The sequence below is a fragment of the Musa acuminata genome, chromosome BXJ3-4 (genome assembly GCF_036884655.1).
Source record: "Musa acuminata AAA Group cultivar baxijiao chromosome BXJ3-4, Cavendish_Baxijiao_AAA, whole genome shotgun sequence".
Classification (NCBI taxonomy): Eukaryota; Viridiplantae; Streptophyta; class Magnoliopsida; order Zingiberales; family Musaceae; genus Musa; species Musa acuminata.
Genome location: NC_088352.1, coordinates 11,705,529 through 11,731,638, shown reverse-complemented (window position 1 = coordinate 11,731,638; position 26,110 = coordinate 11,705,529). Strand labels below are relative to the sequence as shown.

Here is a 26,110-nt window from a genome sequence, read left to right as displayed (position 1 = left end):
TGAAATAATATTTAAATAATAATAATAATAATAATAATAATAATAAAGTAACAATGAGGATTAGAATTGTTGAGATAATGAGGGTTGGTTGACCCTTCTCTTTCTTGTGCTTAGCTAATGAAGGAAGAATGGTGGTTGTCCCAGTTCTTTAATCCTTTCCTTTCATTGTGCAAGATGGTGTCCTCAGATCAGAGCATTTCGGCCTTGTCTTGGTTGCAGTCGGAGGATGGATGTGGATGTTGGAGAAGTTGGACCGGATAAAGTACTAAACAATGTGGCTTCCACCACCAAGAATAGGTTGTCATGGCCCTTTTTTTGTTTATGTGATGTGGATTACGCCACAGCCGATTCTGGCCTTACATTATTTACATTACTTTCCCAGACCGACAGCCAGGAGGAACCTAAAAGAATTCACATATCCTCTTGCATTATAAACACCCCTTTAGTTTATGCTGGCTGCTATACAATAAAGTAATTCTCCACCACGGTGGTGGCTGGTCGTTAGGGGGTAGGGGGTAGGTTTAACATGTTTTCGGCTAAGTTCCCAATGACCTTTCATACTACTAAGGTCATGCAGATGCATCATTCTGCAAATCCTGCAGCAGTACCTTCTGTAAAGATTGTCACAAATCCAATCTTTACTTAACCACCATTCATTCGATGAACATATAATACAAGGAAACGTGTTGTTCTCGTTTACCTTTAAGAACAATCCTTGGCGAAACCTGTGGACAGGTGACACAGCACTTCTTTTTCGGTTTGTCCTATTCCGGGTGCAATGGTACAAAAGCTTCGCCCTGTTGTTCCTATCACAGCAGGTACAGAAATCTGTTCTCTTTCACTCGATATCTCAAATATGAAGATGTGACTTCAATCCTTGATCTTCTACCACGTTGAAGACATGCATGCAATTCACTGGAGAAGAAAACTCGATGAGATATAATGGATTGTCATAGTGAGTTTGTTATCAATCATAACTTCCATAATTAATCATCTATCAGTACTCAGAGGAAAACAAATATGCCAGCTAGCTATTGTTTGTATTGTCATGTGGGAACATCTTGTATTTTAATTTCTTTATAGAATCTTATGCTTAAGATTTGATGCATCGTACTTGATCTACTTTGCTTCTACTCCATGTTTATCCAAAGCACAATCCAAGAATAATCCATGTGTGACTTTACTATGCTATGTCCCATACTCTTACTTTTATATATATATATATATATATCAAATGGTCCACAGTTTAGGTTTACTGCATTGACTTCCTCAGATCTTCCGATGGATGTCCACTTGATACACCATTAGTTCTCTTACATGGATTATAAATCACAAGTATTTACAATATTGCTAGGTGTTCAGCAATTGTGTCATTGAAGATTGCCAGCTGGGAAATCTATTAGGGTTTCCATTTATGCTTAAGTCCACACTGACACAGTACTGTTCTTCTATAACAATAATGTTACAGAAGTGGCTGACACAACACTAATGTTCTTCTATAGCATATCTCACTTTAGACTTTTGGACTTGCGCTAAATAACTAAGTATGCATGTCAAAGTGAAGACATACTTCCTAGTAATTAACCACAAACCAAGATAAAGATTTCATTTATTTATATTCTGCTAATGGCTACACTTAATATTTAAATGCTCATAAGATTTATTGAAAAAAGGTTAGTTCCCGAGAATTATTGCACAAATAATCAGTAAAAAAGGCAACTAGGCACAATTTTCAGCAGCAGAGCTAAATGATATTAGTATGGAATCGAGCAATCCTATTAAATATAGATGATAGCTGTAGGCAACTTTACCACATGAAGAAGAGAAAGAATAGTTTTAGTCATCTAATAGATTCTCCTTGTTGGCACAAATTCAATCGTTTACCAGTGATTCTTGCAAGTTGCAGGAACAGAATCTGCTTTGAAGCTATGAGAGGTGATCCTGTCCTGAACTATATTATCTCTCGATCGTGGACCTTGGAGATGGACTTTCTAGCATGATGGCAGTCACCGCAAACTGTCAGATTTTTCATAACTGCTATTGGCATCCTGATTTTGTGTTTATCAACCCAAAGGCATTGGCTAATATATTACTCTGTACACACAGAACAGTCTCTTTGTCCAATTGATAGGAGTCAAGCAGCACCTCTCCAACTTCTGGCGCATAGCCAGCAAGCTAAACTTTGAAAAGCATCTCATATAAAGATAAATAGATGCGTTTAGTGTGTGGCGAGATCGATTTCCCATGAGTAACTGATGAAACATACCATCAATTTGGAGTGGCATCACTTTCTTCCACCACCAATTTTGATGCTCGTTCTGACGTATCTTGCATCATTCTATCTCCTGGATCCCAAAAACATGATTGCCAATAAAAAAAAAATAACCCACATGTGCAGGCTCCACTCGTTGACCTTATCGACCCGATATCACATCTTGATATCTCCATGTATCTGAAAAAAGCATCAAGCAGTGCAACCTACATATGGAAAATTCTGGAGACATTACCATTGCTGAAAATCATCTCCTCTGCTTCTTTTAACATCACACCATGCTTGACAACATTTACCATGTAAACATTCCTTATTGGATTAAAACAAGATTTTCCTTGGTCCACCAATCTTCCAATAGCTACAAGCATTAAGCAAAGTCAAACAATTTATCTAGACCGACAATTTCTGCCTTCATTCTTTCAAAGTGAACATCCGGGTGGCCATATTAAACATTAAATCAAAACTATTCATGTTTCTTCTAAAGTTTGCATGCACGATGATGATCAGGAAAATTGATGGCTGGGCAAAGGAAGATATGACGATCGAAGGCATTGCCTCAAAAACTTCAGTCGCACAGCATATATAGGATAACAAAGATATTAAATCAGGTTTAGTAAATTTATACTAAGGATATTGAATCAGGCTTGATGAGCTTGTAGAATTCTCTAATTTCAAAAACTAAGTCAACAAAATATGATGATTTGTTGCCCAATAACTAGTTTGGATATGGAACTCTGGAAATGGGAAAGAGTATAATTTAGCTCCTCTGACTGGTGACAGTCCCAGTCAAATTGTAGCTGCTAAGATGTTTGTCAGCATTGTTTACAAATAAAATAATGCTAGTCCGAGGATGAGTCACTTCACAGGTTAGCCTCGCTTAGAGACCAACCTAATCATCACAAAGTACTGAAAAAAAAAAAGAAAACACAATGTAGACGTTGAGCATTCTCTAGCAAGATCTACTGCATGAAATAACCCAGGTAACTGCCCAATTAAGTTGAAGGCCGCCCAAGCATATGCATGATGACAAGACAACTTTATTGAACAAAATTAAAATTGTTTCAAGTATAAAATTTGTTAATTGCATCCATAAATAGTTAGTTCTTACCAGCACATCATCTGCCACTCCATGATACAGCATCCTTCTGCAGCATTTTGTCGAACAACTCGCTAGCGCGGTCTATATTATCATATGCCCATGCCAACCGATGCAACAAGTTCTCTGAGAACAGCTCTCGCGTCAGGCACCATATACGCTTCGTGGACTGACCCACAGCTCCTATACATAAGGATCATTACAATGGAAACGGACACCCGGGTCTCGAGCCCAAAATTGATTGCGTACACCGTGGCCTGCTCTGGCTGGATCAAGCCCGGCGCCAGGAGACTGTCGGAGGCGAGGAGGAAAGAGAAATTGTATGCAGCCCGGGGTGGTGGGGTGAGGAATACGGAGCTAAAGAGGAGGTAGGTCGGAAGGAGCGAGACCCGACGTGGGTGTTTAGGGGACCGAAGACGACGTCGACGTAGGAGTGAAGAAGGAGTGCTTCGGCAGCCGGATGAGAGGAAGAGATGGGGAGAACGGGGAGGAGGAACTTCCGTAGCTTCCGTAACTTGCTTGATCTGTTCTCATGGCGGGAGAACGCGGATGGCTTCGGAGAGACGCTAATAAAACGGGGCTAGTAGGTTTGGAATGGACCCGTATGGGTTTACCCGCACGGATTGCCACCCGCAATGCGAATTGGGTTGGTTGGGCATAAAGAATGGATCCGATTGATCCAAACATTCATTATATCAAATGAATCAGGTGGAATGTAATTGTCATGGAGTGGATCAAGTTGGATGTGCCAGATTCGGAACATTTAGAGGGACAACGGGTCCTACGACACTGGTAAGATTGACCCAATCCTGTGTACGTTACACCATTCAAGTAACTTTGCTGAATCAGCTTGAGGCCATATATTAGACGTGAATGCGCTTTAGGCTTTTTATTTAGCTTATGTTTCACGCACACATCAGTAGTATCCGCAATCATGCACCAATGTCTCTAAGGTTTTATCTTAAAGTTCGTGCCAGGTTGACTCAACTGGATGGGAAGTCAAGCATCTGGGTCTCGAAACTACAGTCACTGATAGGCCGCAATCAACGAAGAGGATCTCGAGACCAAAGAAATGGCACTGTCAGAGAGTCCAAAAAGAGGGAAAGAAGCAAAGCAGCTCAACACCGCCTTTCCCACATGATTTAGTCCCATAGACATAGTAAAAGCGTGGGATAAAGGAGAGGTTCCCACCTCCACCACCACCACCACCACCACCACCACCCCTCGTTTCATCATCATTATGACCATCATCAGGCAACCCACGCAGGGATTCTTCACTCTCACACCACCTTCCTCTTTCCACTGCTGCCGCTGGAGTCGCTACTGCTGTTGCTGCTGCTGCTTTCCTCTGCAACCTTTTCCTTTTCTGCTCTTTTCCACCACCTCCTCTTGCGTGCGCCTCCCGAGCTCCCATCCTCCCCTCCCAAGTCTCCTCATATTCTCCCCCACTGCAATCATGAAGGGAACTTGTGTCCTGTCGGATATATATCGTGAGATGAAGGTAAAATTGCTCCTTTTCGCTGCTTAAGTAGACTTGCTTGTCCCTCTTGAAGCGCAACTCTTCGCAAGAGCACCTGAAACAGAGAAGCAGGAAAAGAGAAGGTGAAGAAAGATCGGAGGAAGACATTAAAAGATATGGGTGTCGATGTCATCGTCTTCTTGTTCGGACTTATTTACTCGGGTCAGTACAAATTCTCTGCGTTTTCCCCGTCCATGTTGGTTAAGCAAGTAAGATAGATACTTTTCTTGCCACCATTACCAAACTTGAGAAGCGTCAGGATTAAGAAGAACCGAAGTCCACTCAGCTCTTCGAGGATGAAGCACTCACCATACACCTGAGAGGAAAAGAAACTCTTTGACCATACTCTTATCATTCTCATGGCAATAAAATCTTCAAAGCTTTGCACATGGTTTTGCATTTGTTACCATCAGTTCTTACAAATCGTCTCTGCAGGAGTAGTCGCTAAAGGATCAGAGGATGGTTTGTCATCCGGTCCATCTCTCGCACGGACAACCGATTCCAACAAAGAAATGGTTTATGAACCTGGAAAACAATTCAACAGGTTTCTACTAGCTGAAACCGAGCTGCAATCCTCGAAGACGATGCCGGAAATGGATGTTGTCACTCCGATAACTACAGTTCCGGTGCTCAACCCCACGATCACCACCCCAACTACTACGACTCCCGACTACAATCCCTTTCCCACAACATCGACCACTCCGACTACGGACCCATATTCCACTCCGGCGATGGTGACCCCATCATCATCATCGTCATCCAGCCAAAGCTGGTGTGTTGCAAGCCAGACTGCATCCAAGACTGGACTGCAGGTTGCTCTAGACTATGCGTGTGGATATGGCGGCGCAGATTGTTCGGCAATTCAGGAAGGTGGCAGCTGCTACAACCCGAATACAGTCCGTGATCATGCATCGTATGCATTCAATGAGTACTACCAGAAGAACCCAATTCCTACCAGCTGTGATTTTGGAGGAACAGCTGTGATTACCAATGTGGATCCAAGTAAGTTTGATCACATCTCATTGCTCTTTTACCACAGATTTGAGCAAATCTTATGCTTCGTGACTAATAGTGATCAAATCCTATAACTCGGAGTATTATGAGAGAGAAAATGGGCACAATGTGCCAAATGTCTGCATATAACTTGATGGTATCAGGTTCTACCTTATCCTACCACTCGAGACTAACAGACACCGATAGCTTTGCTTAGGCCAATCAAATTCTGAAAGCAACAACGATTTGACACATCCACCTGTATTGGATCTGGGTGCTCATTTACGTAACGTCTAGTTCTCGGCAATCTTCTCACTGTGTGCTCTCGCAGGTACTTCAACGTGTCAGCATCCATCAACAAGGTAAAATCTCCTCCCTGAAGACAATTTTCTTTTGCAGCAGAATTCAGTTACCTTTACGATCATCGCAACTGACAGAAGAATTATCTGCTAACACCTGCACTGACAGCACAAGCTCATCTGTCCTCAACACGACTATTCCTACTGGATCAACAGTCTTCGGATCTGTTCCTCCGGCAACAAGTGGCTCCACCTTGATGTTAAACGGCATGACGCTTGTAATCACCGTCACGTGTCTTGTGATGTCACTCTTCTTCTCAAGTGTCTGCAAAATAGACACCAAAGATATTCTGTAATGATTCCAAAGAGAAATGGCTCGATGGCCATTGTTTGCTCCAGCACCAACGGGTTCCCACGGCAAGGAGGCAAAGAAGCCCTCTTGATGTCTCATTCTAGGAGTGGAGAAGTTGACCGTGAAGTACTTTCTAGCAGAGCCCAAGGCCAGCAGAGTGTGTTACTCGAAAGCTTCCCGTAGCTAGCAGAGATAGACGAACAATTAACTTCTTTTAGTGAATTATAGAACAGTTTTGATTGTACTTCTTTCTTCTAATGTGAATAAGTAGTCTTGGTAAACAAATATATCGTGGTCGATGAGTCGAACACGTCTTGGTCCATGGGTCGATGTCAGGATTTCGCGATCGGTTGGAAGAAGTGTCGAAGCCGACTATGTTAGGAAGTCAGGATGCGGTGGCACCGTCTGAGGGATGGCATCTCTCGGTCGGGGCACTGACTCCGTTTTCCGGGAAGGTGTCTCCTGATCGGGATGACAGCGCTTCTCGGGGGGGGGGGGGACCGAGCTCCTGCACAGAAAGCCCTCGTCGGGGGTTCCCGACAGTGGCCCATCGTCGAATAAGTTAGTGGTAGCCTCCCTTTTTCTTTTCCCTAGCTAGATGCCCGTCAAGGGCTTTTATACCATTGCGCGAGGATCGATTGTATGCAGATTTGGCGCGGTGGCTGATCCTCGATTGGCGAGGTGGTACATTCGTGCGGTCGTCACCCGGAATGCATAGAATGGCACCATGCAGCGTCGTCCCAAGCTTTCCGGGATGGGACGTACCGAAGGGTGTCTCGGTACGGATTCTGGCTTAGCGCGTGGAAGTACTCCTCGTGCTGACTTGGCAGAGGCGAGGGTTATGACGTAGTTGGAATCCAAAATATACCTTATCACTTCTCCCCTCCCTTGAGGCGTGCCACAGGGTCCTTGCAAGAGGGCGAGGGGCATGCTTGGCTCGTAGGAGTGTCGCATGTGGATCGATTGCTTGTGAGGGGTAGCCGGGCTGATTTGTCGTGGGGTTGCTCGGCGGGACGTGCTTCGCGCCTTGGGCGAGGGTTGAAACTGTTGGACGAGCAATTGAACTTGGGCTCAGGTTTGGACTGGCTAGTCGCTAGTTGGGGGGCCGAGCTACGCGACTCGGACAAAAATTGAACCTGTTGGCCAAGTAACTAAACTAGGGCTCAGGTTTGGACTGGCGAGTCGCTGGTCGGGGGGTCGAGCTGCGCGACTCGAGCAAAGACTGAACCTGTTGGCCGAGCAACTGAACTCAGGCTCAGGTTTGGATTGGCGGGTCACTGGTCAAGGGGCCGAGATGCGCGACTCAGACAAAGATTGAACCCGTTGGTCGAGCAATTAAACTCGGGCTCAGGTTTGGACTGGCGAGTCGTTTGGTCGTGGGGTCGAGCTACGCGACTCGGGCAAAGACTGAACTTGTTGGCCGAGCAACTAAACTCGGGCTCAGGTTTGGATTGGCAAGTCGCTGGTTGGGGGGGTGAGCTGTGTGACTCGGGCAAAGATTGAATATGTTGGCCGAGTAACTGAACTCGGGCTCAGGTTTGGACTGGCAAGTCACTGGTCGGGGGCCCGAACTACATGACTCGGGCAAAAACTGAACCTGTTGGTCGAGCAACTAAACTTGGGCTCAAGTTTGGACTAACGAGACATTGGTCGGGGGGTCGAGCTGCGCGACTCGGGCAAAGACTGAACTTGTTGGCCGAGCAAACTGAACTCAGGCTCAAGTTTCGACTGACGAGTCGTTGGTCGAGGGGCCGAGCCGTGCGACTCGAGCAGAAATTGAACTTGTTGGCTGAGCAACTGAACCCAGGCTCAAGTTTGGACTAGCGAATTGTTGGTCGGGGGACCTGTTGGGAAATCTTGGGGGTGACATCACATGCGCAGCGGAAGAACAAGAAAATAAAATCCCCGATTCCCAAAGAGATGTTCGTCGTCGTGCGAAGATTGGTGCGCAAAATCCGTGAAACTTAAAACTGCGTATGGAGTAGATTGTGTTACCTAGGGAGATCGTATATCCTTGTTTCCTTGCAGATCCTTAGGAGAGGGTGAAGGAGATCAAGCGTCATCCTCTCTAGCGGTGATCCACACAGCAGGGCTGCGACGACGCTCCTCAAAACTCCATGCCTGCTCTGAGGTGGAGAGAGGGAAGAGAATAGGAGAGGCAAGCAAAGGCTCTAGCCTATGAGGCTCTGAATCCCTCCTATTTATAGAGGTCTCCTGTCAAACCCTAATGGGTCCTCCCCTAGTGGGTATTGGATCTGCATCCAATAAGACAAGGGCTCCGTCGGATATCTCATATCAGAACCTCTACTTATCGCAATACCTACCATATGTGTGTGACCCTCTAGGCTCAATATCGAGCTGGTCATGAGTCATATCTGTTAGAACTCCTTCTAACTCAGTGAATTATTATCTCTGTAATAATTCACTTGACTCATCGACTACGGACGTACTAGGCCACTACGCCGTAGTCCCTAGACGATACAGGGGAATCCAATCCATTGGACCTGTCTTTCCTCAGTTATCGTATACCTATTGGGAAATCTTGGGGGCGACATCACATGCGCAGTGGAAGAACAAGAAAACAAAATCTCCGATTCCCAAAGAGATGTTCGTTGTCGTGCGAAGATTGGTGCACAAAATCCACGAAACTTAAAACTGCGTATATAATAGATTGTGTTACTTAGGGAGATCGTATATCCCTGTTTCCTTGCAGATCATTAGGAGAGGGTGAAGGAGGTCAAGCGTCCTCCTCTTTAGCGGTGATCCATACAGCAGGGCTGCGACAACGCTCCTCAAAACTCCAGGCCTGCTCTGAGGTGGAGAGGGGGAAGAGAATAGGAGAGGCAAGCAAAGGCTCTAGCCTATGAGGCTCTGAATCCCTCCTATTTATAGCGGTCCACTGTCAAACCCTAATGGGTCCTCCCCTAGTGGGTATTGGATCTGCATCCAATAAGACAAGGGCTCCGTCGGATATCTCATATCAGAACCTCTACTCATCGCAATGCCTACCATATGTGTGTGACCCTCTAGGCCCAATATCGAGCTGGTCGTGAGTCATACCTGTCAGAACTCCTTCTAACTTAGTGAATTATTATCTTTGTAATAATTCACTTGACTCATCGATTACGGACGTACTAGGCCACTACGCCGTAGTCCCTAGACGATACAAGGGAATCCAATCCATTGGACCTGTCTGTCCTCAGTTACCATGTACCTATAATCCCTCATCCATCTAATATCCCAGAGACCGTATATTGAGCATGGTGCTGTCAGACCCATACGGTTTCTACTCGAGTCTCGCTCTAATCGGATTCTCTCGGAAAACTCTTTGTCTCTCAACTCGAATGACCCTGGCCAGGGATTTGTCTGAGCAAGAACATATGAGATATTCCTCTCATGACGTCGAGAGTGGATGATCCTCTATCGACACTCAATAGCCCTCGTAAGGTCGACTACCACTCCCAATGACCAATTGTACTAGATCTGGGACAACCAAACCTATAAGTCTGGTATCAAAGAGTGGAGCACTCATATAGGACATCCTTGGTGTCTCAAGTCTAAGGACGAGATACACCACTAGGACTACGGAATCCCATTGCACAAATCTGATTCCTATTGCACAAATCCAAGGACATCACAATATATATATATAATAATTATAAAGTGATATACACCAAAATATAATAAGCAAAAAGATTCTGTATTAAGTCACACGTGTCATCACTCACGTGATTGGCTTGCTGGGCACCTATGACTAGCAGGACCGAGCTACGCGACTCGGGCAAAAACTGAACCTATTGGCCGAGCAACTAAACTCGGGCCCAGGTTTGGACTAGCGAGTCATTGGTCAGTGGGCCGAGCTGAGTGACTCAAGCAAAGACTGAACCTATTGGCCAAGCAACTGAACTCGGGTTCAGGTTTGAATTGGCGAGTTGCTGGTCGGGGGGTTGAGCTACGTGACTCGGGTAAAGACTGAACATGTTGGCTGAGCAACTGAACTCGGGCTCAGGTTTGGACTGGCACAAGAAGGCTTCTGGCGGGAAATTTCCTGTCACGAGTGGCATAGCCGAGGAGACTGGGGAATCCGGGAGTTATGGTGGGTTTGAATGTCACAATCTTTTCTGTTAGGAGCGGGCCTCTGGTGGGACTTTCAAGAGTGGGGAATTCGGAGATATCCGGGAGTTATGGAGGTTTTGAATGCTGCAATCGTCTCTTTCCTTGGGGAGCCCAAACGTCAGCTTCTGGGCGACGAGTTTCTTCTTTATAAACCCCTAACTGTGGAATGTGATGGCATTGCTCAGTTGTTGTTTTCCCTGCTTTCGCCTTAGTTAGCCGCTTATTTTTTCAAGGTCGGGATATCTTCATCTTCTTCTCCCCCCTCTTTGAGTCGATCGGTTTCTGAGATCAGCAGCTCAAGCTCCGGTAGTTCTAGGGTAGAGGTGATTAGTTCTTCGTTGGGCGGCTTGGACTCGGCTGATTCGAAGGCCTTTACGGCCCTGCAAGTGATTAGGTCATGGCACGAGGTCGATTCGGTGGTGCCCGAGAACTTATTATGTCCAATTCGAGATCGCTACAGTATCCGGAAGGACTATGAACTTCATGCTCCATGCCCAGGTCAATGTCCTCATGACCCATTTCCCAATGGATTTGGGCTGACCACGGATGCTCTGGAGGCAGGGCTACTTTTCCCGCTGCATCCGATCGTCCAAGAATGCCTCCGCTGGTGGGGGATCTCTCTATCCCAGATGATGCCGAATTCCTAGCACTATATGGTGATTTTCCTCGGGGAATGTCGAGGGGTAGGGATTGAATCGACCCGAACCCTCTTCTTGGCCTGCTTTCACTTATGCAAGAGGCAGGGCAGGTATTACCTAACAGTCGGAAGTGGGTTTAGGATTAGTGGGGCACCCTCCAACAACAAGGGGTGGAAGGCCCGTCACTTCTTCGTGAGTTGCAGTCGAGGGTGGGAGTTTTGCGTCGGGTGGACCTCCCGGGCGATCAACAACGTTCCCCCTTTTCTTTCGCATGAAGAGACCGAGCACGTGGAACGACTAAGAGAGATCCTGTCCTCCTCTCGGGCCATCAGGGGGATGACCGAGGAGTGATTGGTTGAAGTGGGGCTAAGTCTAGCCACTAGGGGTACGATCAGATTCGTGCACGGGTGTTCACTCTTTGTCTTTCTTTTCCTAACACCTCACTAATCATGCCTTTGTTTCATAGAGATGGTGAACCGCCAGACTGAAGGGGATGCCACATACTGCGGTTGTGGCACAGCCGACCTGAGATCGTGAAGGATTCGGCTCCGGGGTTCCTTCGAAAAAGGGAACACCGGCCCGTGGGTCGAAGTCGCCCAGGGATCCGGAGGTGGGTCGACCGAAGAAGAAGGCTAAGGTCGGCATCCGAAAGGTTTTGGAGAGCATGGCGACCCACGGATGGCAGCCCCAAGGATGGGTGAGTCAGGTGGCGGCCTTCAGGGCGAGGGCTTAGTGCATGCGCGGGAGAGGAGGTGGGCTGCCTCTCTTGGTGAAGGCCCCTCGTAGAGATCCACAGTTCGGCCGAGTTTGGTGCGGGACTTGTGTCATATCCGCGCTCGCTCCGAAGGGAAGCCTTTTTAGGCCCTTGGTATGGTTGACCTTGCAGATGAGTAGCCGGGGGCACCCTATAGCACCAGATGGCCAACTCTCAAGGCTGAGAGTAGGATCTGGTCTGATGGGTCGGCAGCCCAAGAGTTCTCATGAGGGGTGTTGCATCCGACACTAGCGAAGTAGCTATACTATTCACCCTCCATGGTACTGATGGATCGGGCGGCCAAGTCCCTCGTATGGGTGAGCTCGGCATTTTTCTGGCTACCGTCTGAAAATGGTCACTGACGCCGATCCTTATGCAGGGGTAGCACTATACCATGACCTTGATCGACCGTGTTTACGATGCCGGTAGGGTGATTGAACGCATGGGTGAGATGTGTTGAATCTCGGATTTTGATGATGAAGTCAATTGTCATTTGTTATCTAATCTATGTGTTGAGATAAGTGTGCAGGATTAACTACGATGAGAGTAAGACAAGCAGCAGGTGTTGCGCCGGAGTCAAGATCATGATCACGTTGGGAGTTCGAGAGTTCGACGGAAGTTCGGACGGTCGTCGGAGGTTCAGCGAGAACAGATCCGAGAAGTCCAGAAGCTTGCCAAGCGAAGCTCGTCGGAACTCGCCAAGTGGATCGTCGCAAAGTCCAGGAGTATGCCGGATGTCCGCAGAAGGATCACCGAGGGTTTATCGGATGATCGACGGAAGTTGGCCGGAAACTCGCCGGAAGAAGCGATTGACGCATCGGAGCAAAGCTGCAGAAGTTGTCTTAGAGTTAATCGTAGTTAGCATGATGATTAAGCATGAAAATGGGAGGTGATCCCATTAGCTTAATCTTGGGGCAATTGGGCCCCTGAAAAGATTCAAATTGGGCCGAATGGAGCGAACCATTCGGACCCTGATTGCACCAGGAGGTGCAACCGCCCCAGCCAGGAGGTGCAACCGCCAGGGCTGTGAGGTTGGGAGGTGCAACCGCCCCAGCCAGGAGGTGCAACCGCCAGGGCTGCGAGGCTGGGAGGTGCAACCGCCCAGAGCTCAGTCTTCGAGCTAGACTGGGCGGTGCAACCTCCTCTGTCAAGAGGTAGCACCGCCAGAGCTCAAGTTTCGAGCTCTGCCAGGCGATGCAACCACCGAGCTCAGTCTTCGAGCTCTGGCAGAGAGGTGCATCAGCCTGAGCTCAGTCTCGAGCTCTGCCAGGTGATGCAACCACCGAGCTCAGTCTTCGAGCTCTGGCAGAGAGGTGCATCAGCCTGAGCTCAGTTTCGAGCTCTGCCAGGTGATGCAACCACCGAGCTCAGACTTCGAGCTCTGCCAGGCGGTGCAACCACCGAGCTCAGTCTTCGAGCTCTGCCAGGTGATGCAACCATCGAGCTCAGTCTTCGAGCTCTGGCAGAGAGGAGCAATCGCCTGAGCTCAGTCTTCGAGCTCTGCCAGGCGGTGCCACCTCTCCAGTCAAGAGGTGCAACCGCCTGATCCCAGAATTCTGGGATTTGATCGATTTGATCGTTTTGAGCTCGAATTTTGAATTGGGTTGGGGCCTATAAATACCCCACCCATTCAGCACTGAAAAGATACAGACCTACACCGAAATCTTGATCTTTTCTGTGATTCTAAGAGCTCAAAAGTGTTGTAAAGCCTTTAAGTCTCCTCCTTCTGTTCTTCAAGTTTTCAGTTGTAAAGTGAGGAGAGAAAGGTCTGTAAAGGTTGTCTCCTGAGCCTGTCAAAAGGAGAGAAATTGTAAAAGGGCAGTTTGGCCTTCGCCTATTGAAGGAAGGCCCCTAGTTGACGTCGGCAACCTCGTCGGTGGAGGAAGCCAGAAGTGGAGTAGGTCAAGGCTGACCGAACCACTCTAAATCTCTGGTTTGCGTTTATTTTCGAGCACTTTATCATTACTGCAAACATCCTTCATTACTACTGCTCTCTGCGCTTTCACGAACAAGTTCTAAGTGCTGTTCTTCCGAATCTGCATTCAGACGTAAATCGGCTTTCCTCGCTCAATCATCAGATCTCAGTTCACGTTTACGTCTTGATTTCAACTGCATACTGCCTTCTGCGAGTATACAAACAAGTTTCAAAGTTTAGACGTAAATCTGCGTCTAGACGTAAAACTGCGTTTAGACGTAAATCTGCGTTTAGACGTAAATCTGAGTTTAAGACGTAAATCTGAGTTTAGACGTAAATCTGTGTTTAGACGTAAATCTGCGTTTAGACGTAAATCTGCGTTTAGACGTAAAATCTGAGTTTAGACGTAAATCTGCGTTTAGACGTAAAACTGCGTTTAGACGTAAATCTGCGTTTAGACGTAAATCTGCGTTTAGACGTAAATCTGCGTTTAGACGTAAAACTGCGTTTAGACGTAAATCTGCGTTTAGACGTAAATATGAGTTTTAGACGTAAATCTGAGTTTAGACGTAAACTGCGCTTAGACGCAAAACTGCGCTTAGACGCAATCTGCGCTTAGACGCAAACTGCACTTAGATACAAACTGAGAATTTGCTTTTGCATCATAATAGTTTTTGAACGAACGCAGCTTTTGGTTTTTAATCGCTGTAAGATTTCCACTGCACTAATTCACCCCCCCCCCCTCTTAGTGCTCTCGATCCTAACAATTGGTATCAGAGCAAGGTTAACTCTCTAAAGGATTAAAACCCAAGAGAGATGGCATACGCCGGAAACCAAGAGGGGCATTCTATTACACGTCCACCCATGTTCAGTGGAACGGACTACACCTATTGGAAGACCCGAATGAGGATCTTTCTTATTTCTATGGATTTTGAACTGTGGAACCTTGTTGAAAATGGATTTTCAAAATCTTCTCTTCCAATGATCGATTGGAACGATTTGGAGAAGAAGGCTTTCGCTCTTAATGCAAAGGCTATGAATGCCTTATTTTGCGCACTTGATAAAAACGAGTTTAATCGTGTTTCAACTTGCGAAACTGCTTTTGATATTTGGCACACACTTGAAGTGACCCACGAGGGCACAAGTAGAGTGAAAGAGTCAAAAATCAATCTGTTGCTGCATTCTTTTGAACTTTTCCGAATGAAACCGAGTGAAACCATTGGCGACATGTTTACCCGTTTCACGGATGTCGTCAACGGTCTAAAAGGACTCGGAAAAAGTTTTTCGGATTTTGAACTCGTAAATAAAATACTAAGATCCCTTCCTAAAAGTTGGGATCCTAAAGTCACTGCCATTCAAGAGGCAAAGGATCTGCGCAACTTCCCTCTTGAAGAACTAATCGGGTCATTAATGACCTACGAAATGACTTGCAAAGCTCATGAAGAGCAAGAAGACATCCTTCCAAAGAATAGGAAGGATATGGCACTTAAAACTTCTGAATGCCACTTGAGAGAAAACTCAAGTGATGAGGATTGTGATGATGACTTGGCACTTTTGACAAGAAAGTTTAAGAAATTCTTCAAAAGAAACAAGTTTAAAAACGATGTGAAAAATAAACTTGAACCCAAGAAGGACCAAGTGATCTGCTACGAATGTAAAAAGCCGGGACACTACAAGAGTGATTGTCCCCAAGTCAAGAAAATAACAACAAAGAAGAAGGCGCTCCAAGCAACATGGGATGATTCGAGCGCATCTGAGGAAGAAGAGTCCAACACCGAGCAAGTTGCTCATTACGCCTTTATGGCCATCGAAGAGGAGGTAACGGATTTATTAGATGCTGATTTATCTTTCGATGAATTATTAAATGCCTTCCATGATTTATTTGATGAATGCAAAGTTATAAATAGAAAATACAAGTTGCTAAAAAGGGTACATGATAATCTTACTTGTGAGTTTGATAAGTTAAAAGTCGAACATCATGATAGTTTAAATTCATGTATCAAATGTCATGATTTAGAAACTATACAAAAAGAAAACTTGCTACTTAAGGACACCTTGAAGAAATTCGATGTTGGTAGCAAGTCATTAAACATGATCCTTACAAACAAGGGTCATGCTCCCAAAAGAAGTGGGATTGGATTTGTGAGGAGTCCTCACCAAAATCCAACTACCTTCATAAAAGGCTCCATCTTACATGTTCAACACCAAACCAAGTGCAACTTTTGTTGCAAGTTTGGACACAAGACACATTGTTGTCCCTTCAAAAAAATAAGTCCAAACAAATTAAGTTGGGTTCCTAAAGGAACCATGATAAACTCTATGCAACATGATAGAAAATGTAGATCTATTTATGAGGCACCCAAAAGCAAATGGGTTCCTAAAGATCATCCCTTCCTATAAAAACATTAAAAGTCTAGGCCGGAGCAAGAAATAATATTCTGCTCCTTGACTCTCAATGGTCATAAACCAAGAATCAAAAAGGAACTCGCAACGCTTAAGTAACAAGTGGAAGTTGTGAAATCACAAATACGATACAACCTTATTAGAAACATATGATATCCAAATTCACATACCCCCCTGATCTTCAAAACCCGTTCATATACGAATTAATTCTTGTAGAAACTAAATATGTCATGATCTTAAAAGGGATACCAAACAAACATACGTATGCACGTTAAAAGATCTATCTTGATCGTACAAAGAGCTTCTTCCTTAAATAAAAACTCATACGAAATCATGTAACAAACATTAATTGCTCTGAAACTCTCCTCAAGGCAAAGGCTCCCTAATCAAATCATCTTAGGTGCTCACTGGCTGCAGGCGGTGGCACCTCTCCAGCTGGCGGTGGCACCTCCAGCTATCACGGGTTGCCAGAGGTTGCACCGCTCCAGCCAGAGGTGCAACCGCCAGCAGCTCTGCCCTTTAAACCCACACTAGGGCCGGCTAAGGAACCGACCCCAACTCACCCTCATTTCCTCCTCTACTCTTCCAAGTCTCCTCCATTCCCATTTCACTCCTCTAAGCCTTCCAAATACCTCCCATTTCGGAGCAAAACATCAAGAATCCTTCCTTCTCTTGAAGATTTCACAAAGGTACTCTCTAAGAAGCTCTTAAATTCTGTTTTGTTCTTCATTTACTTTAGCTTATCATCATCCCTCTAAACAGCAGTAGTTATGGGATCTAGAAGATCCTCAAGGGACAAGGGAAAGAGGAGATTAGTAGAAGAGTTTGATTTCACTCTTTTCGATTCAAAAAACCATGCTGAAAAATTTCTCTCCTTCGAACTAAGAAGCATCAATAAGGGAAAATACGTAGATCTGAATGAACTAAGAGATGTAGAGACTATCCAATGGTTTGCAAACCTAAATCTACTTCCAATTTTGCAGATCAACGAACCCATTTATCCTAGACTAGTTAGATTGTTTTACAACAACATGCAAATAGATGATGAAGAAAGGATGTCAACCTATCTCTTAGGACAACACATCTCAATCACTGATAGATTCATTTGTGATATGATAGGTATTCCCATGAAAAGCATAGGACTTTACTTTAAAGGATCATGGGATGAAAAAACCATTGAAACATCCTACGTTGAAGCCTTAGGAACAATCTTTGCCAATCCTAACATAGAATCTGTTCCTAAAAGTTGTGAGCATCTATTGCCCTTTAACACTAAGATACTTCATCATATCATGACTAGTATAATTCTTCCTAAACAATACCATCATGATGAAGTGAGTCAATTGGAATTAGGAATTATGTACCTAATCATGAAAGGACGTGACATTTGTCTTGGCTATCTGATCCAACAAAACATGTTAGAATTATCTACGAAAGATATGATGCTCCCATACCATTAGCTTAATCTTGGGGCAATTGGGCCCCTGAAAAGATTCAAATTGGGCCGAATGGAGCGAACCATTCGGACCCTGATTGCACCAGGAGGTGCAACCGCCCCAGCCAGGAGGTGCAACCACCAGGGCTGTGAGGTTGGGAGGTGCAACCGCCCCAGCCAGGAGGTGCAACCGCCAGGGCTGCGAGGCTGGGAGGTGCAACCGCCCAGAGCTCAGTCTTCGAGCTAGACTGGGCGGTGCAACCTCCTCTGTCAAGAGGTAGCACCGCCAGAGCTCAAGTTTCGAGCTCTGCCAGGCGATGCAACCACCGAGCTCAGTCTTCGAGCTCTGGCAGAGAGGTGCATCAGCCTGAGCTCAGTCTCGAGCTCTGCCAGGTGATGCAACCACCGAGCTCAGTCTTCGAGCTCTGGCAGAGAGGTGCATCAGCCTGAGCTCAGTTTCGAGCTCTGCCAGGTGATGCAACCACCGAGCTCAGACTTCGAGCTCTGCCAGGCGGTGCAACCACCGAGCTCAGTCTTCGAGCTCTGCCAGGTGATGCAACCATCGAGCTCAGTCTTCGAGCTCTGGCAGAGAGGAGCAATCGCCTGAGCTCAGTCTTCGAGCTCTGCCAGGCGGTGCCACCTCTCCAGTCAAGAGGTGCAACCGCCTGATCCCAGAATTCTGGGATTTGATCGATTTGATCGTTTTGAGCTCGAATTTTGAATTGGGTTGGGGCCTATAAATACCCCACCCATTCAGCACTGAAAAGATACAGACCTACACCGAAATCTTGATCTTTTCTGTGATTCTAAGAGCTCAAAAGTGTTGTAAAGCCTTTAAGTCTCCTCCTTCTGTTCTTCAAGTTTTCAGTTGTAAAGTGAGGAGAGAAAGGTCTGTAAAGGTTGTCTCCTGAGCCTGTCAAAAGGAGAGAAATTGTAAAAGGGCAGTTTGGCCTTCGCCTATTGAAGGAAGGCCCCTAGTTGACGTCGGCAACCTCGTCGGTGGAGGAAGCCAAAAGTGGAGTAGGTCAAGGCTGACCGAACCACTCTAAATCTCTGGTTTGCGTTTATTTTCGAGCACTTTATCATTACTGCAAACCTCCTTCATTACTACTGCTCTCTGCGCTTTCACGAACAAGTTCTAAGTGCTGTTCTTCCGAATCTGCATTCAGACGTAAATCGGCTTTCCTCGCTCAATCATCAGATCTCAGTTCACGTTTACGTCTTGATTTCAACTGCATACTGCCTTCTGCGAGTATACAAACAAGTTTCAAAGTTTAGACGTAAATCTGCGTCTAGACGTAAAACTGCGTTTAGACGTAAATCTGCGTTTAGACGTAAATCTGAGTTTAAGACGTAAATCTGAGTTTAGACGTAAATCTGCGTTTAGACGTAAATCTGCGTTTAGACGTAAATCTGCGTTTAGACGTAAAATCTGAGTTTAGACGTAAATCTGCGTTTAGACGTAAAACTGCGTTTAGACGTAAATCTGCGTTTAGACGTAAATCTGCGTTTAGACGTAAAACTGCGTTTAGACGTAAATCTGCGTTTAGACGTAAATCTGAGTTTTAGACGTAAATCTGAGTTTAGACGTAAACTGCGCTTAGACGCAAAACTGCGCTTAGACGCAATCTGCGCTTAGACGCAAACTGCACTTAGATACAAACTGAGAATTTGCTTTTGCATCATAATAGTTTTTGAACGAACGCAGCTTTTGGTTTTTAATCGCTGTAAGATTTCCGCTGCACTAATTCACCCCCCCCCTCTTAGTGCTCTCGATCCTAACAAGATGAACTCGGGCCTTCGCCGAGAGATCGAGGAGCTGAAGGGCGGGCCTGGTCCAGCGACCGTGGCAGCGGCCGAGCAACGTGCCACGGATTTGGAGGCCAAAGTCAAACGACTGAAGGCCGAGCTAGTTGACTCTCAATACCAATTGAAGGAGAGTCAGGGGTGGGTTCGGGCTTTAGATGACGAGCTGCTAACCCTTTTGAGAAACATCAAAGCTGTGCAGTCTACGAAGACCAAGGTCCCCTTCGATGATTACTTAAGGGTCCCCCAAACTGAGGGGCGATTACCAATCTTGTCTTTTTGTCTCTTGGTCCTGTCGGGATTTTGAATTGTAACACCTAGACTAAGCATAATTGACATGCCTTTTGAATTATGGAAAGCATGTTTACGAGTTTGACGTACCGACGTGTCTATGGATATAATTTTTTGAGATTTGCGGTATTCCACGTTCTTGGTAGAAGTTTTCCCTCCATGGTTTCGAGGTGGTAAGTGTTGGGAAATCTTGGTGCGACATCATATGCGCAGCGGAAGTACAAGAAAACAAAATCCCCGATTCCCAAAGAGATGTTCGTCGTCGTGCGAAGATTGGTGCACAAAATCCGCGAAACTTAAAACTGCGTATAGAGTAGATTGTGTTACCTAGGGAGATCGTATATCCCTGTTTCCTTACAGATCCTTAGGAGAGGGTGAAGGAGGTCAAGCGTCCTCCTCTCTAGCAATGATCCACACAGCAGGGTTGCGATGACGCTCCTGAAAACTCCAGGCCTGCTCTGAGGTGGAGAGGGAGAGGAGAATATGAAAGGCAAGCAAAGACTCTAGCCTATGAGGCTCTGAATCCCTCCTATTTATAGAGGTCCCCTATCAAACCCTAATGGGTCCTCCCCTAGTGGGTATTGGATCTGCATCCAATAAGACAAGGGCTCCGTCGGATATCTCATATTAGAACCTCTGCTTATCGCAATGCCTACCATATGTGTGTGACCCTCTAGGCCCAATATCGAGCTGGCCGTGAGTTATACCCATTAGAACTCCTTCTAACTCAGTGAATTATTATCTCTGTAATAATTCACTTGACTCATCGACTACGGATGTACTAGGCCACTACGCCGTAGTCCCCAGACGATACAGGGGAATCCAATCCATTGGACCTGTCTGTCCTCAATTACCGTGTACCTATAGTCCCTCATCCATCTAATATCCCAGAGACCGTATATTGAGCATGATGTTGTCAGACCCATACGGTTTCTACTCGAGTCTCGCTCTAATCGGATTCTCCCGGAGAACTCGTTCTCTCTCAACCCGAATGACCCTAGCCAGGGATTTGTCTGAGCAAGAACACATGAGATATTCCTCTCATGACGTCGAGAGTGGATGATCCTCTATCGACACTCAATAGCCCTCGTAAGGTCGACTACCACTCCCAATGACCAGCTGTACTAGATCTGGGACAGCCAAACCTATAAGTCTGGTATCAAAGAGTGGAGCACTCATACAGGACATCCTTGGTGTCTCAAGTCTAAAGACCAGATACACCACTAGGACTACGGAATCGCTGTCTGACAATAAGGCATCATCAACCATCCAGAATTCCGTAAGCGGATCAATCAGTGAACTCATTCTCCAATGAACACCTGTACTGTATCCCTAGTGTCCATACACGAGTAGCTATGAGACCAACTGCATCCATCATATGGACGGGTATACAGCACACCAGTCTGTCCGGTTATCACGATGTCCCTCTCGAGTAACCTATGACCGGGATTATTTAGGATATGTGTTTAAAGGTGACTCGATCTCATTATCGTGATCTCATCACGATCCGATTCCAATTGCACAAATCCAAGGACATCACAATATATATATATATATATATATATATATATATATATATATATATATATATATATATATGCATTTATGCAATAGTTATAAAATGATATACGCCAAAATATAATAAGCAAAAAGATTCTGTATCAAGTCACACGTGTCATCACTCACGTGATTGGCTTGCTGGGCACCTATGACTAGCAGTAAGTTCCTTCTCGGACTAAGTCATAGACCCGGTAGGGGCCTTACCAGTTCGGCACCAGCTTTCCTCTTGCTCTAGTTGGGTCACTCACTTCGATCTTTTGGAGGATGAGGTCTCTTGCCTTGATCGGTCGTGGGCAGACTCTGCGGTTGTAAAGTCGGGCTGTGACCTTTTTGTATACCAGGGTGCGTAGGTGCGCCTCGACCCTCCTTTCTTCGAGTAAGTCGAGCCCAGCCCTGAGGCCTTCCTTAGAGTTGCCTTCTTCGAAGGTGCCAATATGCCAAGCTGGGAATACCATTTTGGGCAAGAGTACCGCCTCGGTTCCGAATGCCAGGCTGAATGGGGATTCCCACAAAGCGGTTTTGGGGGTCGTTCACAATGTCCATAGGATGCTAGGGAGTTCATCTACTCAGGCTCCCTATGCTCCGGTCACCCTCCTTTTGAGGCCTTCCAGAATTGCTCAGTTCATGACTTCGGCCTGACCATTGGTTTGAGGGTGTGTGACTGAGCTGAATTTCAACTATATCCCATAGGACTGACAGTAGGCTTTGAACTTGGCATTGTTAAATTAGGTTCCATTGTCGACGATGATAGCCTTTGAGATCCCGAACCGGGTGATGATGTTCCTCCATATGAAGCCTTGAACTTGTCTTTCCGTGATGGACGTCAGAGGTTTGGCTTTGACACACTTTGTGAAGTAGTCAACGCTGACTATGAGAAAGCGTCACTGTATTGAAGCTAGAGGAAAGGGCCTGAGGAGGTCAAGGCCCCATTGGGCGAAGGGTAAAGCTGCATCTATCGGGGTGAGAGGGATTGCTGGTTGGTGTTGTAACCGGGCGTGCTTTTGGCATTGTTGGCACTACTGCACGTATGATTGGGTATCTCGGTGCATGGTCGGCCAATAGTATCCTTGTCTGAGGATCTTGAAAGCCAATGTTCGACCACCGATGTGCTCTCCATAGATTCCCTCACGGAGCTCGTTGAGAACCGTTTCGGCTTCAGGCGGCGCGAGGCAGCGTAGGAGGGGTTGAGAGAAGGCTCTTCAGTATAATTTTCCACCAATCTCACAATACCAGGCTTGGGTTCACCTCAATTGTTGTGCGACCGTTGGGTCGTCAGGTTGTGTTCCATCCCTCTTGAAGTGGAGGATTTCCTCCATCCAGTTTGACGAGACCTCAGTCCCAGTGATGTCACGGGTCAGTACTATCGGGTCCGTGAGGGATTTAGTTGCTAGGGCTCCTCCCGGGTTGCGAGCGAAGGCTAGCCTAGCCAAGGCATTAGCTTGCACGTTATGCACATGAGGTATCCTCGTAATCGAGAGGCAGTCGAAGCGACAGGCAAGCCGTCTTACCTCTGCTAGGTATAGCACCATGGTTGGGTCCCAGGCTTCAAAGCTCCCGTTGACATGTCCTGCCACCAGCTGAGAGTCGCCGAAGGCCTCGAGGTCACCCACACGCATTTCTAGGGCGAGACGTAGTCCGTGGAGCAACACCTCATATTCGGCCTCATTGTTGGTGGCCCTAAATCGTAACCGAAGCGCCCATTCATGAGTTTCTCTGGTCGGACTCCTGAGGATGAGCTCGGCCCTTGCTCCCTCGGTGGTCGCCGACCCATCCACATATAGGGTCCATGTGCACTCATTATGTCCCTGTCCAACAACATGATCTTCAGGGGTTAGTTCGGAGATGAAGTCGGCCAATACCTAGGCTTTAATGACCGTTATGAGGGCATATTAGATGTCGAACTCATTGAGCTCGAATGATCACCGCAACATCCAACCTGATGCATCAAACTTCGAGAGGATTTGCCGCAGGGGTTGGTCGGTTATCACCTTGATCGTGTGGGCTTGGAAGTATGGTCACAACTTTCGGGTCGTCTTCACCAATGCGAGGATCAGCCTCTTGATTGGGGAATATCCTACCTCAGGTCCGATGAGAACGTGGCTAACATAATAGATGGGTTGCTGTGCCGATGGTGCCTCTCAGGTTAACACCGAGCTGACCGCTTATGCCGAGGCTGCAAGGTATAGGCCGAGGACCTTGCCCGGCTCGCGTGAGGCAAGTCGGGGCAATCGAGCAAGGTATGCCTTCAGCTTTTTGAAGGCTTCCTCGCATTCCGAGGTCCATGCAAAGTTGTCGGCCCGCCAAAGAGCTCAGAAGAAGGGGGGAGGCACTTGTCGCCTGAACGCGACACAAACCTACTGTGCGCTGCCAGTTTTCCAGTGAGGCATTGCACTTCTTTGATCGAGCGAGAAGGCTGCATCTCTGTTATGGCTCGAACCTTTTTCGTGTTGGCGTCTATTCCTCTCTGGTGGATGACGAACCTGAGGAACTTCCCTGATCGAACCCCGAATACACACTTCGAATTATTCAAGCGCATGTTGAACTGTATGAGGATTCGAAATGTCTCCTCTAGGTTGGCCAGATGTGTGCTTGCCAACTTACTTTTTACGATCATATCGTCTACGTACACCTCCATGTTCCTCCCGAGTTATTGTTTGAATAGTTCATTGACCATTCTTTAGTACATCGCCTTGGCATTTTTCAGGCTGAAAGGCATCACTTTATAACAATACACTCCCCTGTCGGTAATGAAGGTAGTGTGCTCTTAATCTTATGGTGCCATCCGGATCTGGTTATAGCCCGAGAACACATCCATGAATATAATAAGTTCATAGCCTACGGTGGCATCTACCAATTGATCTATCATCGAGAATGGATAGCAATCTTTGGAGCATGCTCGGTTGAGATCAGTGTAGTCAACACACATCCTCCAGCTTCCACTGTGTTTTTTAACGAGGACTACATTTGGCAACCACCGGGGGTATTTCACCTCGGTTATAAATCCGGCCTCTCTAAGGCGATTGAACTCATCGCTGATTGCCTTTTGTCGGTCGGGGGCAAACTTCCTCGGCTTCTGTTTCACCGGTCGAGCCTCGGGATGGATGTTGAGGTGGTGCTGGGTCACCCCCGGGTCGATTCCGGGCATATCTTTTGAGGACCATGTGAACACATCAGCATTTCTCTTCAGAAAATTGACGAGCTGGAGCTGGTTTGCTTCAGGGAGTGTTGTCCTGACTTTCATAGTCATGTCAGGTCGGTACCTTTTCAAGAGTACCTCGGCGAGTTGTTCAGGTGGCTCTAGGTGTGTTGGTGTTCTGGCTTCCTTATGGGGTTCTGGGGCTTGCTGGGGCCGCGACTTCTCCAAAAGAGTGACCGATGTAAGGTAGCACTGCCTTGATTCTCTAGGATCGCTTTGGGATACCCCGACCCCTACTAAAGTCAAAAATTTGATGGCCCGGTGGTAAGTGGAAACCACCGCTTTCAGTTTGTTGAGTGTTGGGCGGCCGAGGATGACGTTGTAGGCCGAGGGAAGGTCGACTACCATGAAGGTAATCATCATCGTCTTGGCTCTCAGTTCTTCCCCGATGGTAATGGGGAGGATGGTGGTCCCAAGCAGGGAGACGGAATCCCCAGTAAATCCGATGAGCGCCGACGCCATGAGGGTGAGGTCCTCATTAGTTAAGCTGATCTTCTTGAAGGCGTCGAGGTACAATACGTCGGCAAAGCTCTCAGTGTTGACTATCACTCTTTTCACCCGAGCGTTGGCGATCCAAATGGAGATTACCACAACGTCGTTGTGGTGGGAGCATTCAATCTCATTGGTTCCGAATGTGATTTTAGGCTCAAACTCGGGTTTGGGGTGCTTCTCCACCGTGCTGAGGGCATAGGCCTTCCTCGCCGTCGAGCTACTATCGCCAGCAATCGATTCGCCGATGATGATATTGATTTATTTTTTGATGGGACCCCTAAAATGCGGAGATGCTTCTCTTGGTTCCTTAAGGTAGCGCCCGAGGTGACCTCTCCGGATCAACTCTTCAATCTGATTTCGGAGGTCGTGGTAGTCTTTTATATCATGGTCGTAATCCCGATGGAACCTGCAATATTTAGATCGATCCTTGTGAGTAGCCTTCAAGGGATTGGGTTGTCACAAGGGGCCTTTGTCCCTGATCTAGAGAAAGATCTCTGTACGAGAAGTGTTCAGAGGTAGAGGTGGGGGCCTCGGGAGTGGCTGCTCGGGTCGATCGGGCCTCCCGCGGGGTTAAACTGGCGGTGCCAAAGTAGTTCCTCGAGCTTGTTCCATCCTTTGCATCTTGCTATCCTCATGCCTCCCCGACATTAGGGCCTCAGCGACAATGTACTGGTTGGCGCGTTGGAGCATCTCGGGGATGGTTGCAGGCGGCTTCTCGATTAATGGACAGAAGAACCTCGAGGGTCTTAGACCCATAAAAAAATGCTGGCATGATCAAAGAGGGATGAGCATCCGGGAACCCTCGGATTTCAGCGATAAAGTGCGCCACAAATTGGGAAAGTGATTCATCGTCGCTTTGGGATAACGCAAGCAGCGTGGCCATGGAAGGCCTAGGTTATACACTAGCTAGGAAGTTTTGCTCAAAATCCCTTGTGAGATGATCAAAGAAGGAGACCGAGGACGGTCGTAATCG

At 46.7% G+C, this 26,110-nt stretch overlaps 2 protein-coding genes and 1 long non-coding RNA gene across 5 annotated transcripts; 1 reads left to right on the top strand and 2 right to left on the bottom strand.

Moving 5' to 3' along the window:
• Positions 1-397: 397 nt before the first annotated feature.
• On the bottom strand, positions 398-3,993 carry LOC135635177 (uncharacterized). The gene is made up of 2 exons (XR_010495563.1): positions 3,381-3,993; positions 398-915 (listed from the first exon to the last, which is right to left on the bottom strand). It is a non-coding gene; the product is annotated as an uncharacterized LOC135635177 (long non-coding RNA).
• A 563-nt stretch (positions 3,994-4,556) lies between these two features.
• LOC103981477 (glucan endo-1,3-beta-glucosidase 3) lies at positions 4,557-6,775 on the top strand. Of its 3 annotated transcripts, none has more exons than XM_009398220.3 (4): positions 4,557-5,049; positions 5,323-5,889; positions 6,212-6,242; positions 6,349-6,775. In XM_009398220.3, the coding sequence occupies exons 1-4, from the start codon at positions 5,004-5,006 to the stop codon at positions 6,533-6,535; spliced, it is 831 nt and encodes a 276-aa protein (XP_009396495.2). In that variant the 5' UTR covers positions 4,557-5,003; the 3' UTR covers positions 6,536-6,775. The 3 variants fall into 3 exon arrangements, with proteins under 3 accessions (XP_009396495.2, XP_018679857.2, XP_065003617.1); XM_018824312.2 differs by having other exon boundaries at positions 4,558-5,049; positions 5,147-5,889; XM_065147545.1 differs by having other exon boundaries at positions 4,558-5,889.
• A 17,444-nt stretch (positions 6,776-24,219) lies between these two features.
• LOC135636345 (uncharacterized) lies at positions 24,220-25,107 on the bottom strand. The gene has a single exon (XM_065148035.1). It carries the CDS (start codon positions 25,105-25,107, stop codon positions 24,220-24,222), a length of 888 nt encoding a protein of 295 aa, XP_065004107.1.
• Positions 25,108-26,110: the final 1,003 nt, after the last annotated feature.

Excerpts from the sequence above, each read along its gene's own strand:
- LOC135636345 (XM_065148035.1), bottom strand. The coding sequence starts at position 25,107 with ATGGCGTCGGCGCTCATCGGATTTACTGGGGATTCCGTCTCCCTGCTT.
- LOC103981477 (XM_018824312.2), top strand. The coding sequence starts at position 5,247 with ATGGCAATAAAATCTTCAAAGCTTTGCACATGGTTTTGCATTTGTTAC. Across the intron at positions 5,890-6,211 it reads GATTACCAATGTGGATCCAA|GTACTTCAACGTGTCAGCAT; the intron begins GTAAGTTTGATC and ends GTGCTCTCGCAG. Across the intron at positions 6,243-6,348 it reads TGTCAGCATCCATCAACAAG|CACAAGCTCATCTGTCCTCA; the intron begins GTAAAATCTCCT and ends CTGCACTGACAG.